The following is a 19,616-nucleotide window of genomic DNA, read 5'->3' as shown; positions in this document are numbered from 1 at the left end:
CCCTTTATCATTCTCCCATAGTGAGAGTTTGAGCTAATTTAGCCTCTTCTCTTAAGCCACTCTTCATCCTCCCATCCCGGATTCTTGTATTTTTCAAGAAGCCATCAAGCCTCATTTTCTCTCCCCGTCACCTTCTTGAGGGGGCATCTCTACATCTAGTCTCTCCTCTTCTTATCCGAGACTAGGGCAACCTTGTTGCTAAAACATCTTCCTCGTGTCTTCTTCATTCGAACTTCTTTGGAATAGTGTTGTCTCAACACTATGTCAAAGAGGGGCAAAATGTAGACACCTAAATTTGATTACACCGCTTTGGTGATCCTATTTAGTTATCTCTAAAGGCATCATTAATTAAATTCTTATTTAATTAATCCTTTGTCATCCCCTCGCTAATTAATTTAATTAATCATCTATAGTCCTAATTGATTAATTAAATAACCTATTATTTATCAATAAATCTTTCTCTCCTATCTAATTCCAAAAATCTCCATTTATTAAATAAATCTGTTTGATAAATAAAATCCTCAAATCTAAAAACCCCTAACCTATCCCTAATCCTCCATTCAGCCTAATCCACCCCATCCACCCATACTAACCAAGCTTAGCCACTAACTCACCCACCCTCATTAATGCCATCCACTTGCACATCTCTAACATCCTTAATCTAATCCTAAACCCAAGCCTAATCCACCCTCTAATGTTGTAACATTCCCTAAACAAGTTTAAGACTTTCCTAAACCAAATCAAAGTCCCCTCTCCAAAATATCCCAACCACCAAGCCATGAGTGCTCTTACAAACCCACTCATGACTCTTACATCCCTCTTCCATACTCAATCTCCCTCATCATGCCTTTAACCAACCCCTTATCTATCCTCTCACACTCATCCTCTTTGTGACAAGTGTCACCTTCCCATTGGTGCTAAACAAGCACAATCCATGTGCTCCCCTTTGAGTGCATCTTAGCCCTCCTTAACCATCTCTCCATCCTTGCATCTAAGCCATCCATCCCTCTACCCCTTGGCCTATAAATTGAATCCCCTCCCAAGCCATTTCATCACAATCCTTGAGCCAAAGTTACCATGCTATTTTGAGAACCAAAGTCATCAAGCTTAACTTTATAATTCCAAATTGAGAGCTCACACGGCTACCAATTTTCCATTACCCATCTCCACCATTGAAGCAATTGTGCAAGCAATTGAGCATACATCCACATCAAAGGACACATCTACAAAATCAAGAAAGCATGGAGTGTTTTCTCTTTTGAGGTTTGCATTTCTTGTTTGTTTTCTTTGTCTAAGCTTATATGTGAATTTAGTTTTAGTTTGTGAATGTTTCTCTTATTGTTAATATTTTTTGCACACTAAAATCTTGTTCTACAAACCTAATGTGCAAACTTAGGTGGGAGTAATTGTTTGTTTTGCCTTCATGTTGAATTGATTGTCTCCCGGTCAGTTTTGTCCTATCCATGATCACCTTGATATGTTGCAAACTTCGTAATGGTTTCCATGTTGTGGAGCCAAGAAGGAGATTCAAAATTGTTATTGAGATTCAATATGTTGGAAGATTTCTCCTCGAGATAAAATTTCTATGTAAAAATGTTATATTTAAACTTATTGTAGAAATGGCTATGAAGTCAGGTTTTCTTCTTGCTTCTTTCCCGGCAGAGCCTTTGAATTAGATAGTTCAATAAAAAAAATGATTAGTATTCTTTCATATGAGTTCCTTCTTGTATTTTAGTTATATGCATGTGTGTATCGAAAAATGGATAAAACGATGTCTCACTCTTCCTTAGGCATTCTTATGTTTTGTAATCATATTCATTTGATTTAGATCAATTAGATAAAATGATGAGATATAATTTTGCAATTATAAGTTCAAACTATGCTAAAGAAAAATCGTTTTGATTGGAACTTCATTTGTATTATCGTGAATCATTAGGAAGAAAAATAATCTTACATGATCATTTAAAAAAAATATGAAACTCAATGTTATAGTTAACTTTATTAAAAAAAATTATCTTTGGCAAATTAAAACAAATTAGAAAATCTACACTAAAAAGAAAAATGGACTTGTTAGAAGAAAAAAATACCCTCCCAAGAGCAAAAATGCTCTCTAGAGTTTGAATGGGGAAAAATAAATCATTCCCCTTTTTGGAACAAAGAATCTCAAAGATTCCCTAATTATCCTTGTTGATTTCTATAAACAAATTTTAAATTTAAATAAATAAATAAAAACAAAAAGAAAAGGAATAACATATATTTATATTCTAAATATCCTAAATAACCTAATATCCTAACTACTAAACTTTACAACATAAATGCTTTTTGCTCCATTTCCCTTTCTATGCATTGACAAGGCTTTGTGGGTTGCGATAAAGTACTAGCACGTGTCCCTATGACTATTTGTCATAATAGTCAAGTTAGCCTATGGAATTTAGGGGCAGATTTGATGGTGTGCAGGTTGGTTGTAAATCTAAACTCATTATTCCTTACCTTTATTATCCCCTTTCCCCATGCATTGAACTCCTCCTTGTTGCTAACATACGCATGAATGTGGGGATGGGAAGTGGATTTCATAAAGTTGTTTTTTTTTTTTAAAGTAGGGGGGGTCAAATCATGTATTTAATGTGCATTGCAAGATTTTTTTTTAACTTGACTTCCACCTCCCTCCTTACTGGTCGACCCCATTCCACATCTTTGTTGGACATGTACTTTATGGGAGAAGAGACCTTGGGCAACGCATGGATTTGGGAATAAGTGGGCGGCTAGGGTTTATTGGTGGTAAGGAATAAGGTGTTAGGGGGGTGTTAAGTTTAGGGTTAGGTTAGGTTAGGTTGGTGTTAGTAGTTAATGTTTAGGTTGGTTAGTTTAGTAAGTTTTGTTTGTAGGTTAGTTTAAATTAGAAATTTATTAATTTTAGTTTAAGTTTCTTTTTTTATTAATGTAGTTAAGTGTTAGAATTTTTGAATTAGTGTTAGTGATAAAGTTTATTTAGTATAATTAGTTTAGTTTAAGTATGTTTAGATTAGTTTAAATTTTAAGTATTTAATATGTTTTTTGTTTAGTTTAGTTTTATTTTAAATATTTTAAATTAGGTAAAGATTATAGTATTTAGTTTTTGGGAGATTAATTAGTTTTAATTTCAAATGTTTTAATTTAAATTTAGTATAAATTAGATAGTGTTAGAGTATTAGTCAAGTTGTATTATTTGAATTATTATTTAGCCTTAGAGTAATGATGGTATTATTATGTCAGTCTAAAATCAAGTCGAGTTATTGGATGTTAGATGTTATTTTACGTAGAGAGTTCTTTTTATTTCAAATGTCTCGAATAATTATAGTTATAATTATTTATATTATTATTAGAATAACTGAATTATATTGTTATTAATATTTGGACCAAATAATGTTATAACATTCATATTAATGCTACTCTAAGGTAGTTGTAAATTATGTTTTCTAGTAGATTTAACAGATTGTTGGTTTACATATGAGTTATTGAAAAGTAAATGAAAAATATTATATTGTTTAAAATTTATGTATAACGAAACAAACGTCGAAATCAATCTGATAATTAATGTTCAATTTTAACGACCTATTCCTACATGTTAAGTATAAGACTTAAATGGAATGTCAAGACATTGTTAGGAGAACCCATATCTGTCTTGCATTATACCTATACTTTGACTAGTAAAAACAAACATATCAACTTAGTGGATCTTTTTTCTTTCTTTTTTTAATTACATGGGTTTTTGCCCTTGTATTTTGGGCATGACAAAGTCAATAGGTCATTATTCACCAATGATGCAGGAATTCGGCAAAAATATGACAATCCAAGAGCATCAATGTGTGTCATGTTGGCATCATCTAGTTGTCGTAGCAAGGCTTCGTAAGGTGGGTAATGTGATCTAAATCCAACATCAAGAAAGCTAACCTGCACACACAAAAACAACATGCACACAATCAATCTCAAATAAGTGAACACGGTGAACAAAAGCATGAAATATCAACACGAAAATCAATTTGCAAATGTTAAATTTCCAATTTACACCTGCTTTCTGTGCGAGATTACATATTCTCACACGAGATTACACATTTTTGCATGAGGAAACACTTTCATACACGAGAAAATCCATAATACCCAAGGAGAAACTAAGTTTAGGATTTCTCGCGTGAGAGATGGGTATCTTCTGTGCGAGGAAACCCACAATACCCAGTGAAGAAGAACTGGCTTAGTACTTCTTTGTGCGAAAGACGATTGGCATCACGTAATGACTGACATGACAAAGATGAAAATTCCTTAAAATGACCTAAAACTAACTCAAAATGCATGAAATTTGAAGTGTGAAGCAAGATTATTGATGACTCATCAGAGGTTTGTAGTCTGTCAGTCGGTTGTGTCGCCTGGAGCGCTAGAATTGATGCGTACGCACGGGGACCGCTATCTTTCTCCTTAGAGCTCTCTTCTTCACAAAAGACAAAAGCACAAATGAATAAAAAATGACCCTTTTACCCCTTATATAGGTTTTGACCTAATTTTCAAAGTGCTCTGATTGGTGTGAAAATCACCCCTCGCTAATTTGGCTGCTCTAAACCCATTTTCAGGATCAACTTCGAAATCAAACACGCTTAAACTACTCAAAATGCATTTTAAAATTTTGGGACAGACATGATCGAATGCTTGTGTAGCCCATCTTTATGATACTTTGTGAATCTTGAAATATTTTTGAATCACGTTTTTCTTCAAATTTTCCAAAATTTCTAAAAAAGGTCAAGTCAAGTCAAGTCAAATTAGGTCAAACTTGGTCTTTTGGACATCAAAATCACTCTGAATTGACTCCAAAATTTTCTTCAAATCCTTCTGATCTCTTCTATATTCTTCTAAACCTCAGATTTATTTAGTATCTCTCAATATACTGCTCTACATCACTGTGTTGGTGTGTCATCTTTCAATTTCACTCCCGAAGGGGGCAAGATGATTAAATCATTGAATCTTTCAAAGTTGGCTTCAACTCAATCTAAATCTTATGTCCTCATCACTTGGGGCATCTTGTTCCCCTCTATCTAGCAGCTATGTCATCTATCTCATATTTTGATCAGCTAATCACATCTTATAACAATACTTATCAGATTTTGATGGATAGGTATTGGGATAGTCTAACCCTGACTACTGAGGATCAAGCCTCATTCTAGGGATGATTCTACGACTCATGATAGGTATTGTTATCTCTTTCATGGACCAGTATTCAAGTGTTCTATCTGGATTCCAGGGAATTAAGCTCCGTTCTAAAGATAATTCCAAATTCTTGCTAAGGATTTAACTTCATTTGGAGATAATCCTAACTCTTGCTGAGAATTAAGCCTTGTTCTATGGACAATTCTAAGCTCTTTCTTTTGATCACTATTCAATGGACAACTATCGGGATAGTCTAACCCTGACTCCTGAGGATTAAGCCTCATTATGGAAATAATTCTATGAATTGTGATTAATCTTGTCATCTTATAATGGATAGGTATTGCAACAGTCTTACCCCGACTCCTGAGAATTGAGTCTCGTTCTAGGAACAATTCAGTGAAGTTTGACAATCTTGGTTCTGTCAATTTTGGGTATCTAGATGTTCTATTTGGATTCCCTAATATTTAAGATTTGTTCTAGAGATAACCTTTAAAAGCTTATCAATCTCAGTATCTAGGTGTTCTATTTGGATTCCCTAACGTTAAGCTTTGTTCTGGAGATAACCCTAAAAAGCTTATAAATTGGTTTCTATGTCATCAATCTCGGAACCAATCTCATCACATATTGGTATCTAGGTGTTCTATCTAGATCCCCTAAGGTCAAGCTTCATTCTGGAGATAACCTTAAAAAACTTCATCAATTGGTCTCTATATCATCAATTTAGGAACCAATCTCGTTTCTTGATCTATGCTTCATACTTCTGATTTCTTTGAATCAAACGTGTTGCTCATACATTCATTCAAAGAGGGGCAAATGTAATACCCCAAAATTGACACATTACCATGCTAAACCAATTATGTTCTATTTGATCAATCCTAAGTCCTATATTACTAGGCAATTCTGATTCTGATAATCGCTACTTGACCTAAGTGTGAAATTTAAAAAATCATAACCTATATTAAGTACACTATTTATTTAATTCCTAAACATTGAATTAAACTAGCTACATTAAACCTATTAATTAAGTTTAATTTAATCATAAGTCTTCATATTTTAATTAAATTAAAATTTTCTTTTAGCTAATGTACAAGGGAATTAAATGTATTTGATTTAATAAGATTATATTAATCTAGTTAGAAGGCAACAGATCGGCTTGCCGAATTATTTCGAATGAACAACCCAATGTTCATTCTGGGATGATTTCACATATAATGATTATGTTGAGGTGTGTGTGAAGATTGAGGCCCACATTTCTCACATACAAAGGCTAGTCAAACTAGGAAGAAAAATGTGGATCCAACATCCTCAATTTGAGGATTGGCTTGTGGATTGGTGGAACATAAACATTGAAGGAACAGCTCTATACCATGTGGCTTCAAAACTTAGGCATGTTAAAAAGAAAGTTAGAAAATGGAATAAAAGGCATTTTGGGAATATCTTTGAGAGTAAATCTTCTATCAAGGATGAACTTAAAATTATCCAAGACAGAATCTAGCATGAGGGATACTCAATGGAGTTGGTGAAGGATGAAAATGACAAACTGGTGGAGTATCATGACATAATTTTTGAAAAAGGGATCTACTGGAGACAAAGGTCTAGATATATTTTGCTCAAAGGAGATAGGAATACAAAAAAAAATCATCTATCTACTCTAAAACACAGAGCCAAAAATTGGATTTGTAGTCTTACTAAAGGAAGACGTCAAATTACTAATCATTAGGAAATTTCTAATTAATTGGTTTCCCTTTTTTTGACTTTGTTGTCCTCAGACCCTGATATTGAGCAATCGAAACAGGAAGAGTTACTAGATGTTATTCCTTCCTTGGTCTTTGAGGAATAGAACAAAATGTTGTGTGATATCCCTAAGGGAGAGGAAATCTACAAAGCTATTTGCTTGCTTGAAGTAGACAAATCCCCAGGGTCAGATGGTTTCCCTAAGCTCTTCTTTCAGAAAGAGTGGAAACTAGTTGGAAAAGATGTCTGTGATGTTGTTAAAGAGTTCTTTGGAGACAACAGTATGTTGAAGGAAATTAACTCTACCTTCTTGTGTCTGATTCCGAGGAAGATTGGAGCTGATTCTCCAGACCAGTTCATACCTATTAGTCTCTGCAACTCGATTTGTAAAATTCATCTCTAAAGTCCTCACTTTGAGATTGTTGAACATTCTCCTAGATTTGATTTCTGAGCAATAGAATGGTTTTATTCCTAGTAGGAAAATTCTTAATTCCATTATTTATGTGCATGAAAATATCCATTCCTTATCTCTTTCTAACAATCAGGGTTTTATTATGAAAGTCAATATTGCCAAAGCTTACGATAGTTTTGAATGGTCCTTCCTCCAAAAGATCCTTATGTCTTTTGGCTTTAGTTTCAATGTGATTAAGCTTATTATGTAGACGATGTCTACTACTTCGATTGTTGTGCTAGTCAATGGGAGCTCTACTAAATTTTTTAGGCCCTCTGGGGGGTCGAGGCAGGGTGATTCCTTATCTTCGATTATTTTTGCTGTGATGGTTGACTATCTGAGGAGATATGTTGGGAAGATGGTTTCTAAAGGGGAAATTCAAGGTTTGAGAGCCTTGTCCCATCCTCTTATCTTTTCTCATGAACAATTTGTGGACGATACCATTTTCCTTGGAAAAGTTGAGGTTAGAGAGGCTAGGAATCTTAAAAAGGCTCTTAACCTTTATTCCTTTGCAACTGGTCAAATGATTAATTGGAACAAGACTTCTTTATTTTTTATTAACACTCCAATTGCTAAACAAGGTAAGATTGCTAACATTCTTCGATGCTCTATTGGATCTTTTCCATGTACCTATCTTGGATTACCTTCAGGATTGAATCCTACGAAGAGTTTTTGGGAAGATCTTATTAAGAAATTCAACAAGAAACGGGTTGGGTGTAAAGGTGATCTACTGAGTCAAGCGAGTAAAGTTACTCTCCTCAAAGCCTATCTTCAAAGTATTCCTACATATGCTTTGACCTCTTTTAGGATCCCAAAAAAATTTGCTAATGCAATTGACAAAATTCAAAGGAACTTCCTTTGCTCTGGTACAGAGGAAAGGAAGAGAATGGTTTTAATTGCTTGGGATAAGATTTGTAAACCTAAACTAGAAGGGGGTTTGGGTATAAGATCTGTCAGAAGTATGAATAAAGTTTTATTAGCTAAACAGGGTTGGAGAGTCTACCATGACAACAAGGAATGGAGCTCTATCTAGAAACATAAGTACAAGGAGCCATCTATTACGTGGTACAAGGAGCTAAACATATTTTAAACAAAGGCTACAAATGGAAAGTAGGTAATAGGAGAAAGATCAAGTTTTGGGATGATGAATGGCTTCTGGATCATCCTCTAATTGAGGATTTTGATGATAGGACTTTTTTGGACAGGTGCAAACATGTTTATGGTGAATTTGTGGAGAATTATTGGGATCATAGTAAATGGGTCAATATTGATGATATTAATGAACATTTTTCCAGTATCTAGTTGGCCCTAAATGTTGTTAGCCTTTACCCTAAAAAAGAAGATACTTTGGTTTAGTGCAAATAGGTTTATGGTGAATTTGTGGAGAATTATTGAGATCAAAGTAAATGGGTCAATATTGATGATATTAATCAAGATTTTTCTAGTATCCAGTTGGCCCTAAATGTTGTTAGCCTTTACCCTCAAAAAGAAGATACTTTGGTTTGGGGGATTGAACCAAGAGGATGTTTCAAGGTCTCTTATGTGTTCAAATCAGAGGATAGAGGAAATATTCCTTTGTGGGCTAAAACATGGATTAAAGGGCTTACTCCTAAAATCAATGTCACTTTTTGGACATTGCTTCAAAACAAAATATTAACTCTTGATAACTTGCAAAAGAGAGGAGTCTACTTAGTGAACAGATGTTGTCTTTGTAAGGACTTTGAAGACAAGAACCACCTTTTTTTAAATTGTTGTTTTAGCCAGAATGTTTGGAACTATCTTCTCAATTACTAGAATTTAAATTGGGTTTAGCACAATGACATTGATCTTTGTTTTTAGGGTTGGACTTGTCCTATCAAGAATGATGATATTGGTTTTCTTTGGAAGATTTTTCTACCTCATCTCTGGTGGGGAATCTAGAAGGAGAGGAATGATAGAATTTTTAAAATAAGGACACTCCTAATTGGGTTTTAGGTCATAATATAATTAGAGCTATAAAAGAGAATTTCAAAGCTCAAAGAAAAATGTTTGGTGAGATTCAAATAAGTAACCCTATGAATGCCAAAGGTACTACTACAAAACAAAAGGATCAAAGATAGAATGTTAAGTGGGGATATCCACCTATGGGTTGGATTAAAAGAAATTTTGATGGCTCTGCCAAAGGGAACTTGGGAAAAGTTGGATGTGGAGGTGTATTGAGAAATCATTATAGTACGGTTGTGGATGTGTTGCAATCCCTATAGGGAAGTCTACTAGTCATAAATTTGAGGAAACAGCTGCTCTTTTCACTATAAGGATGGTTGTGGAATCTGGTTTTTTAAATCTTTGGTTGGAAGGAGACTCTCTTAACATCATTAACATGTTGAACAACAAGTCTAATTACCTGGAGTATAGAGGGAAGTATATTGAAATTAAAAGACCTTATGAATAAATTTGATAATGTTTATATTTCTCATATTTTCGAGAGGGCAACAAAGTTGTTAATTGGATTGCTAATCAAGCAGTTTATAGGGAAACTAGGTTGAGCTGGCATGATGACCTAAGCAAGGAAGTCGCACTGATGGCAACTGTTAATTATGATATGACACATGCTAATGAAGGAAAGATCACACAAGATCGAGGAATTTATTAAGAAAACTTATGGGTTAGTATTCCTAGGTGGTACTTTTGCATAATTATGGATTGTACTTGGCACGCATGCAAGGTTAAAGGTTTTCTTCAAAATCATTAACAGCTTATTCTACTTTTTGGTGATCGTTTTTCAATCCAGTTGCAAGTCCAAAGCCGAAGACAAGATGGGAGGGGAACCAAGAAAGCAAGAGTCGAACAATTGCAAAGAATGGAAGGAGAATTTGGATGTTTGGGAAATACTAAAAAAAGGGAAGGTTACGGCTTATATTGAGAAACTTCAAGGGTATAAGCCACACATTATAGAGTCTTTTTTCAAAAATTGGATTGAGGACAAGGTAATGTTGCATGGGGTTACTGTGAGGTTTTTGGAGGAGTTCATCACTGAAATTACGGGTCTTCCAATGGAGGGTCTTAAACTCAGCAAGGAAACCAATATCTCGAATGCGGCCTGCAAAAAAATCTCCAAAACTGATGAGGAGGAGAAAAGGCTAGAGAAGAATGGCAATTTTTATGATCTGAGATAGATTAAGGTAATCTGGAGGGATGTTCTTTCGTGTATCCATAAGTATTTCATCCTTGATGGTAGAGCTAAGAGAGTCCAAAAGTTTCATTTTGTGTTCCTAAATAATTTTAGGTATAAAGATAGAATTTCTTTCTCGTTCTACCTTAAGTACTCTCTGATACAAAACCTCGAAGCACATAGGAAAAAGGATTCTCATCTAGTGCTTCATGAGAGCTTAATCCTTCTTATTGAAAATATTGTAAAAGTAAGGTTGTTAAACCCTCTCCAACTTTGGAGAAAAAAAAGGAAAGTTTCTGGTAATGAACCCTCTAAGAAAAAGGTTAAAAGTGAGGAAGGCACCAGTGATAGTAAGAGCGCTAAAAAGGGTAAAAAGTGGGATATTAAAAAGAAGAATGATGAGGAAGTGACGAATTCTGAGAATTCTGTCGAGGATGACAATAAGACTAAAATGGGAGACCTTAGCTCTATCTTGGAAGGCTACTCTAGAAGTAAGGGCATGTTTACTAGTAAGGACCAAGTGGAGGAGAGCAAAGACAGAAAAACTAAATCAAATGTTGGGTCTGAAGCTTTAAAGGATGATGAGGGGAAAGATAAAGTTCTTTATTCTCATCCTAATACTAAATCTAGTGAGGAGAAAATGGACATTGACACAGGAAAACACAATGAGGGGAATGTCCTAGTTATGAAAGAGCAAAGCCTGAGTAAGGAGAAGGGAAAGGAGTTTAAGGAGAAGCGGGATGCTAACACTGACATCCTAATCAATAACACTACCACCGATGTTGCGATTAGAATTGAAGAAGATACCAAAGATGAGACCCACCATGCAAAACTTTCCTTTCTTCATACTACCAAACTTAAAGCAGAAGCCTCTCTACAAGCAGATTTGTGGCTATAAAGTAAAATCATGGTGCTCAAGAAAAAGGTTGGAGTCATTCAAAAAGAGTTGGATCATGAACATGTTATGAGAGCCCACATGGACAAACTTGTCAGCAACATACCTAATAAACTTAAGGATTTCGAGCTAGAACTCTGTCAACTTATTAAGGAAAGCAAGCAAAGAATGGAGTAGGTCACTTCCAATTTGTACACCACTGCGGCCAATCTAGGCAAGAAAAGCAACGAGGAGATCATGTCTCCAGACACTGTTGTGGTGAGGAGTCCAAGAGGGCCTAGCAAGAGAACGAGGCAAAGCATGAGAAAAAAGATTGTTGATTCTCCTGAGGTTCTTATTTCTGCCACGATTGATATTATCCAGGTTGCTGCTAAAGCTAGTAAGGAGGTGGAGATAAGATAAGATAAAATTATTAATGTCCACGAAAAACCAAAACGATTTATGGGACTGAGCATACAAACAGAAGAGCCAGCCAAGGAAAGGCACCAAACGGTGACTGAAAAGGAACAAGCAACAAGAAGAAAGAAAGACAAGGTAAGGACTAAGGGTCCTTAATTGTCACAAAGAAATTTGTAATAGAGAGGGACATCCGTGGACAATCCATAGTCTTCGGATGTCCTGAAGAACCCCTATAGGACTGATGCTGCCTGTAGAGACTGGTATAATGTCTGACAGATCTGGAATGTGAAGTAGTGGAAGGCCTTTTCAAACCTCGCAGAGGACACAAGGGAGAGAAAAAGGTGGTAATGAGCTGATCAGAAGTCTATCTCTAATGAAAGGACTACAGGGTATTCTGTCGAAGATGGGTGGCCTCCTAAAGATAAAGTGCTAAACATCGCTGATCAATATAACTGAAGAACATCGAGAGAGAAGAACACTCTCTGAAAAGGCAATAGAATCTCCCTCTGATGTCATAGTAATGAGGACAATGAAATATGAAGTGAGTCTCGATCTCAACCTCCATCAAAGTGCATAACTAGCATAATCGATCAGCCTGATCCATATGGTGATCAGTCCAAGCTCTAAGATGATGAGAACCGACCCTAAAAGAGCCCAAAGAGAACTGTAATGCATGATTCCAACACCGGTAAAGATAGGTAGGGTGAACAACAATACCATCCTGAATAACAAGAAAATGCTCAACATAGAAGGCCATCTTAGGTCACAAACCACCCCGGGGATGACACCAAGTAGTGGTAATGTACTACCTATAGATATCATGTCTGACCTGCTCATTCAACTCCGGACAAGAGGGAAGAAGATGAGCTAGGGCATCTCGCGAAAACTGATAGGGAGGAAGACGATCAATCTCAATCCCAATCAAACCAAACAAAGAGGTGGCATGAGCGTACCAGCATCTTGATCTAGCAGAAGTGTCAGATCTCATAATCTCCACCGAAGAACAATATGCCAAAAAAGAGTATCTATGTCGGTCAACACCTATCTCCATAAAACCATGAAGCCGATGAAGAAACCAAATCAAGTCAAAAATAACAGCAAGTTTGAGAGGATGAGCACCAAACTCCGCTAAAACAATGTTTTGAGGGGTGAATCTATGACACCTAATGATATGACGCAACATCAGTGTCTGGACCCGCTCAATAAAAGCCCAATCAGAATCAATAAGAGAAGGTCCCCAAACCACAGAACCATAGAGGACTGTCGGACAAACCAAGGAATCAAAAAGGGACAACTTGGATGAAATATCTTGAAAATGATGCCTGAAGCATTGTCTCTCCAGCAAAGCCAGGGAGCTCATACCCTTACTGACTCTAGACTGAATAGCAGATCTCAAACTGAAACGTGGTCCTGAGAACTGCACACCAAGATACATGTAAGAGGGAGTAATCTCAACCTCCTTCCCTTGGAAGAAGAAATGGAGATGAGAGGTCTTTAAACAGTTAAAGACCATAACTCGTGTCTTAGATAAATTGACCACAAGTGGTCGCTGAGTACAGAAAGAAGCAAGACTATCAAGGAGTCTCTATAAACTATTGGGAGAAGAGGCCAAGAGAACGACATCATCAGCAAAGAGGAGAATAGCGAACATCATAGAACTGGAGTAGGTGTTGGTTGTGGATGCTAGTGTGTTGGTTATTGGTCTGGGTGTTGTTGCTAGTTTTGTTTTTTAATTCTTGCAGCTTTCTATTTAAAAACTTTTAGGCTCCAGGTCCTTGTAAAACCTGGGGGTGTTTGGTTAAGACTTGCAGTTTCAGGTCCTTGTAAAACCTGATTTTTTATGTTTTTTCTTTATTCTAGGTTTTAGGTCATTGTAAAACCTAGTTGGTTCTTAATGTTGATCTTTTTCTTTTGTTAGAGGGTTGTGGGTCCCTTCAAAACCTATTTTTACCTTAATCAAAATATATAGTTAATAAAGTTACTTAAGTGAAAAATTAAAAAGCAGCACAACATGGAAATGTAACATAAAGTGATCTATAGTCACTTAAGTGATAAACATACTTAAAACATAACATAAAGTGAATTTATGTTATATTATTTTAAAACTGAATGCCAACATTAAAATATAACATAATATTTTAAATATGCAACTGCATCTAGAGAGTCCACATTTTGGGCACTTAAATGATCATATCTTTTGACTGCCAAGTCTGATTAAGCCCTAAGATATATTGAATCAAAGGAAAAATTGAAAGCAAGGGTTTAGACAAAACCAAAAGACGAAAAGAAAACAAACACACTCAAAAATGTGAAAAGGGATATTGAAGGCTTCAAAAGTCAAGCACAGGCTTAACAAAATGAAAAATAAAAACAATTTGACAAAAGCCTTTCATAAAAAAATTCATTATACCACTTCGGGTCGATTGATTGATCAATGTTAACTAATTAAATAATTAATTACCTCAAAGAAATGTGAAATTAAGTTGACAAATTTTCATATTGTTACCTACATTTTATGGTGACAAAAAGCAAGACAACATAAGGCATGTTCACCTATGAAGCGCTACATCTTACATAGGAGTGGTATGCTCACACACATGGCATTGGAGATTTCATGATTATCATCACCATCTATATCATAGGATGTCAAATTCTATGTGGTGTGTCCTCGCGAGAACACATGATAATACTCCATATACTTAGCAGTCAAGCATTTAAGCCTTGGTAAATTGTATCACTCAAGAGATTTGTTGTTGCTTGAACTTTTTGGTCATTGTGTTGTTATATTGTGGCCTACAAAAAAATTTATGGTACTCCTTGATGTTGCCTCTCTCACTTTAGTATTATTCATTGATATAGTTTTATTTCTTGAATATGCCCTATTGTTGTTGGGAAAATTGGTACTTTGATATTTCTCTATGATCAAATACTAACATGTCTGATTAATGTGGGATAAGTTTTGTTTGTGTTTTGGAGTGTATGCTTCATCTTTGATGATTGCACAAGTTGTTCCCCATGTTTCTTCATTATAGAATGATTGGTTCATGTGACTATCTCTACAAGCGTGGTTAGGGGGCCTATGTGTTCCACATGGTCATGAGGCATTGTAACCATTCATTCGTAGCCAATGGAGTTGGATTCGAGTATAGCATTGAGAGTGTGCTTGTTCTCTTCTTCTCGTGTACTTTGTGTTCTTTCATATCATGTAGAGTTGTAAGCAATCTATGTAATTCAAAATCTATATAGTGATGTAAGTGTATTATTGGAATACTCGATGAGAAAATGATGTGTATTGTTTTTTTTAATGGGAACACTTAATTTGGTACTTAAGATAAAACTAGATAATTGTTTATGGTGTCTTGCGGGCCATATAATTTATAGGGCATGGTGATTTATGTGTGGTGTACCCCTTGCGATTTATGTGTGGTGTACCGGTGGTCGAGGGTAGAGGCGACCCTTGCTTGTTTCTTGCTTTCTATCTCGACTCCACATTTTTATCTTGGTGGGAGGCATGTGATGTATAGAAGCGTTGACTACCCAAAAGTATGGATGACAATCTCTGCACTCTTAGTCCCACCTCAGTAGTTTCATTTCAATTTCAAGGAGTTTGAGTGAATACAAGTGTTTTTGATTTAGGTAAAAACAAGTTTTGAAGAGACCCTGAAACCTTTTACAACATCTCTACAACAATATTTTCAACCAAGCATTATCAACTAGACTAGTTGCCAAGGGTATTGCAGCAATCTAAAACAAGGGACAAATAGGTATTGCCCCACAAGACTAGACCAAAAGAGACTAGCGAATAAAAAAATTAAGAAAGAAGTCTCAATCTACCATGAGGGAAAGAAAATCTCAACCAAACAAAAAAGTGAAACACTAGGATTTTCATTTACCTCTGTTCTTTTGGGAGCGAAGCTTCATGTCGAATAAGGAGAGGACTTCATATGATGCTTTGAAATAACAGAGATCCACCCCTCCTCAACCAATGAAATTGTCTCTTCTAATTCTAGAATAAGCAAATTTATCGTAGTAATTGTAGCAATATAGACCCAGAAAAAGCCATCAACAATAGAACCAATAGAAGAGGGAACAACAATAGCAGATCTAGCACTGGTAAACACCTCGACATGAACATCCTTTGCTAGCATACGAGAACCCATAGGAGCAGTAAGGAAATCAATAGCATTATCCAAAGACTAAAGACCAACAATGACAACAAGGTAACCAATAAAGATATTATCAAACCTTGTCGTAAGAGATGCAGCGCCAATGCCAGCAACCACAACAGCATCCAAACTAGCCACATCACTAACCACATTAACGTAAATAGCATGAACCATAACAGGAACAACATGAGGAATAGGCTCGACAATGGGGAAAACTTGAGCAAGCTTTTAGCAACAGTATAGTGTTCAAAAGAAGCCCCTTCCATGAAGAAGAAGCCTTTCAATGTCTTTGGCCTTTGACAATTGTATTGAGCCACCAAATTCATCATATTGTAGTATTTTCTACTAAAGGGAATCCCTTCATACTCCAAAATTTGAATCCAATTGCTCTCAAACCGATTTTTTTTAAGACTAGAAACTAATTAACTACAATTACCTCTCACTTTCCTTAATCTACATTCCCCATGAAGTACTTCCTTTCAAATTTGTTAATGAGTTTGAGATCCCAAATGTGATCTGCATGGATCTTTGTTGCCAACTTAGAAAAATAATCAATAATGTGCACAATAGTCTAATATACCATATACCCTTCCACCATAGAATCCTTAGGGTGTGCTCTTTGTCAAAACAAAGCCTTCAAAGATTTCAAGTGCCTCTCAACCATCCACATTGACCTAATGTGTGTAGGTTCACAAAATTCAATATAATCAACTTTGTGTGTGAGGTAGTGTTCTTGTGCACTGAAAAAAAATTGAAGTTAGACACTTTTGCATTTCACACATTAGATGAGGGATTTTTCTCTTCCAATCCTTTATATCTTATTTATGGAATTCTTTAAATGATAACCACCTATAAGAGAATTAAGACAAAAAAAATATTTGAGTTTAAGACTTAACAAAGCACAGACACAATGCATCTAGTTCCTGTCAATAGTAATTTAGTACTTTTGATTTGTGTTGCAAATAGTAGTTTTGATTTTTGTTGAGGTCAACAAAAAGAAATAAGATTACTGTAAAATGTTTTTAACCAATTAAAATAAATGTTAGAGATTTGTGTTAGAAAAAAAAAAGATGTTTTAGAAAGCCTCTATAATAATTTGTTGTATTTTGAAAAAATTACAAGCCCTATTGTGGTACAAAACAACTAATCCAATTGTCAATAAATATATTTTTGTGAATTAGTTTAAATATAATATATATTTAAACTTTATAGTTGCAAAAAGTAATTAAACAATAAACTATTCTGATTGGACAAACATATGAAATATATATATATATATAGTTTGTGAATTAGTTTAAATATAATATTTAATAAAACTTTATAGTTGCAAAAAGTAATTGAATAATAAACTATTATGATTGGATGAAAAAGTTGCACTCCCTACTGTAGCGAAAACAACCAATCAAAGTGTCAATAAATATTTTGTATTGAATTATTATTAATGCAATAAATATGAAAACTTTACATCTCAAAAAGTATGTGAATAATAAATTGTTCTAATTGGACAAACAAATTAAAAAGTTAAAGTGAATTGAATGCTATAGGTTCTTGCCTACGGGAGGAACTAATAATACACAATTAATTACATAACAAGAAAAATAAACCATGAATATAATAACTTATACAAAAAATTGAACAAATATCACTACTTACCCCATGTATTTACCAAGATCATATACAACATGCTTGACATTATTGTCAAAGTGGTCTAGGAAAGATAGACGTGGCGCATACTGCAACAATTATAAACTAATCATTTCATTATTTTCTAACATGATACAATTAAAACTACAAGAGAACAAAAAATTTGGAATTTATCATGGTTTTGATTGATGCAACACTATGCAACAACACATGAATAACAATACATCGCATTACAATCACACTTTCTTACTCAAGCCACCTCTTCATGTAACCACTATTGTAATTAACTAGCCTTCAGATCTAATACATTCACCGTGATCTATTCCCTTACACAAACTATTAGGGGTTCAAAACTGAATGTGATATAAAACAACACTCAATACGTAACAAGACCAACATGATATAAAACAATATTAAGTATAAAAATATAGAACAAATCGAATCTGACAAGGGTCACAAAATCAATAAGCACAAGAGTTTGGTGACTAGAATAGGCATAAGACAGTTAACAAATTCGATTTTTAGCCCATACAACATGTGGAACATAAACAACAAAAATAAATCATCAAACACAACATTTTCACATAACAAAGTGACTAGTACCAACCACATTGTGAGAGTAACTACTACATGACACTCCAGAATACATCTTGCCTCTCTACTTTGAATTTTCCTGTTATAGTCATCGAGGATGTAAAAGTAATAGGTTGATGTAAAAAGACAAGAATTTAAGACTATGGATCTATGTACATCAATAATCATAACATATTTTAAAAACTAACATCTAATTGAGCTATAATAAGTTTTGTAAGTTCTATAAATTCAATAAAAATTGTGTTCAATTTCCTTTCCTCAATTAAATTTTGTGTAGTAAGAAGTTGGATAATGTTTCATCTAAAGAAGTTGGAAAATGTTTCATCTAACACACACTTGGAGTATCCTACAAGCGACAGATAAGATCAGCATATAATATTAAAATTTGATTTAGTTAATCCCAATTTTAATGATATGCATATACAACAAAAAAGTATAAACATGTATGTGCCAAAAAGTATATCATATAATGAGGCTAAATGAATTGACTAAAAGGGTAAACATTTAATGGGTGCAATGCCTAACCAAGAAATCTTCAAGGATAAGAGTTACTAGAAATAAGATAGCATGTTTTCTTTGAAACATTTAAGTTGATTCCATGCAACATGTGAAGTTCAAAAGCTCAAACTTCAAGTTTAGGTCAATCTTCCAACAAGCAACATTCTATAAGAAGGCTCAAAACTGCAAATCCTAACTAACCAAGGGGAAACATATTCTAAACACATCTGACAAGAAACATAAGGTAATTAGAGTCACTCTATAGACTCCCTCAAGTTTCAAAACTTAACATAAAAAATTGGACCCTTTCCTATGTCATAGGTGTCACAAATAGGCTTCAAAATGAACCAAATCAAAGCCAAAGACCATGTACACCTCTCATATTCACTCTTACTATACTAAAGACCTCTTAGAGGGTTTGTAGATACCTCAAGCTCTAGCAAAGATCTTCATTGAGGTCAAATTGACCTCTTAGGACCTTGAATATCTGATAAGACTCAATCAAAATACCCAAAGAGGTCATCATGCACACAAATGCCCTTGGAAAATGCGTGCATGCAAGGACTATGACATGGTGCAACTAATTCCTCTAGATCAACTACTATGTAGAGCTCATGATAGCATCTAAAATCTTTAATAGTTTCCTTTGGTAATTAGTGTCTTTAATATCATTTTCTAAACAAGTCAGGATAGAAGGTAAGAAAATTCTCCAATTCACTATAGGACTCATGGACGCATTAGTGAAGACCAAATACATTGATGACACCGACAAGACACAAAAGGATTGGATGAAACCTAAACATATTCAAGTCATCCAAACTTCCCAAATTTGAAACTATTACACTGCAACAAGCCCCAAACACCTTAAAACTATCTTGGGGCACTTTGGAACACTTCCCAAATTGTCCAAAA

The 19,616-nt window shown here is 34.8% G+C and overlaps 1 protein-coding gene across 3 annotated transcripts in view; it reads right to left on the bottom strand.

The window, feature by feature from the left end:
• Positions 1 to 3,848: 3,848 nt before the first annotated feature.
• LOC149575440 (uncharacterized) overlaps positions 3,849 to 19,616 on the bottom strand; it is a 106,664-nt gene continuing 90,896 nt past the window's right edge. For all 3 annotated transcript variants that reach the window (XM_089815184.1, XM_089815183.1, XM_089815185.1), the window contains 2 exons: positions 17,622 to 17,701; positions 3,849 to 3,930 (listed from right to left, as the gene is read on the bottom strand). In XM_089815184.1, coding sequence (XP_089671310.1) covers positions 3,864 to 3,930; positions 17,622 to 17,701 — 147 coding nt within the window. In that variant the 3' untranslated portion in view covers positions 3,849 to 3,863. The remainder of the gene's footprint in view (positions 3,931 to 17,621; positions 17,702 to 19,616) is intronic.

This window comes from Cupressus sempervirens, chromosome 2 (assembly GCF_028749045.1).
Source record: "Cupressus sempervirens isolate cs-2001-9-10 chromosome 2, ASM2874904v1, whole genome shotgun sequence".
In the NCBI taxonomy this organism is placed as follows: Eukaryota; Viridiplantae; Streptophyta; class Pinopsida; order Cupressales; family Cupressaceae; genus Cupressus; species Cupressus sempervirens.
Note: the sequence above shows the minus strand (reverse complement) of the source record. Positions and strands in the feature narration are given on the sequence as shown.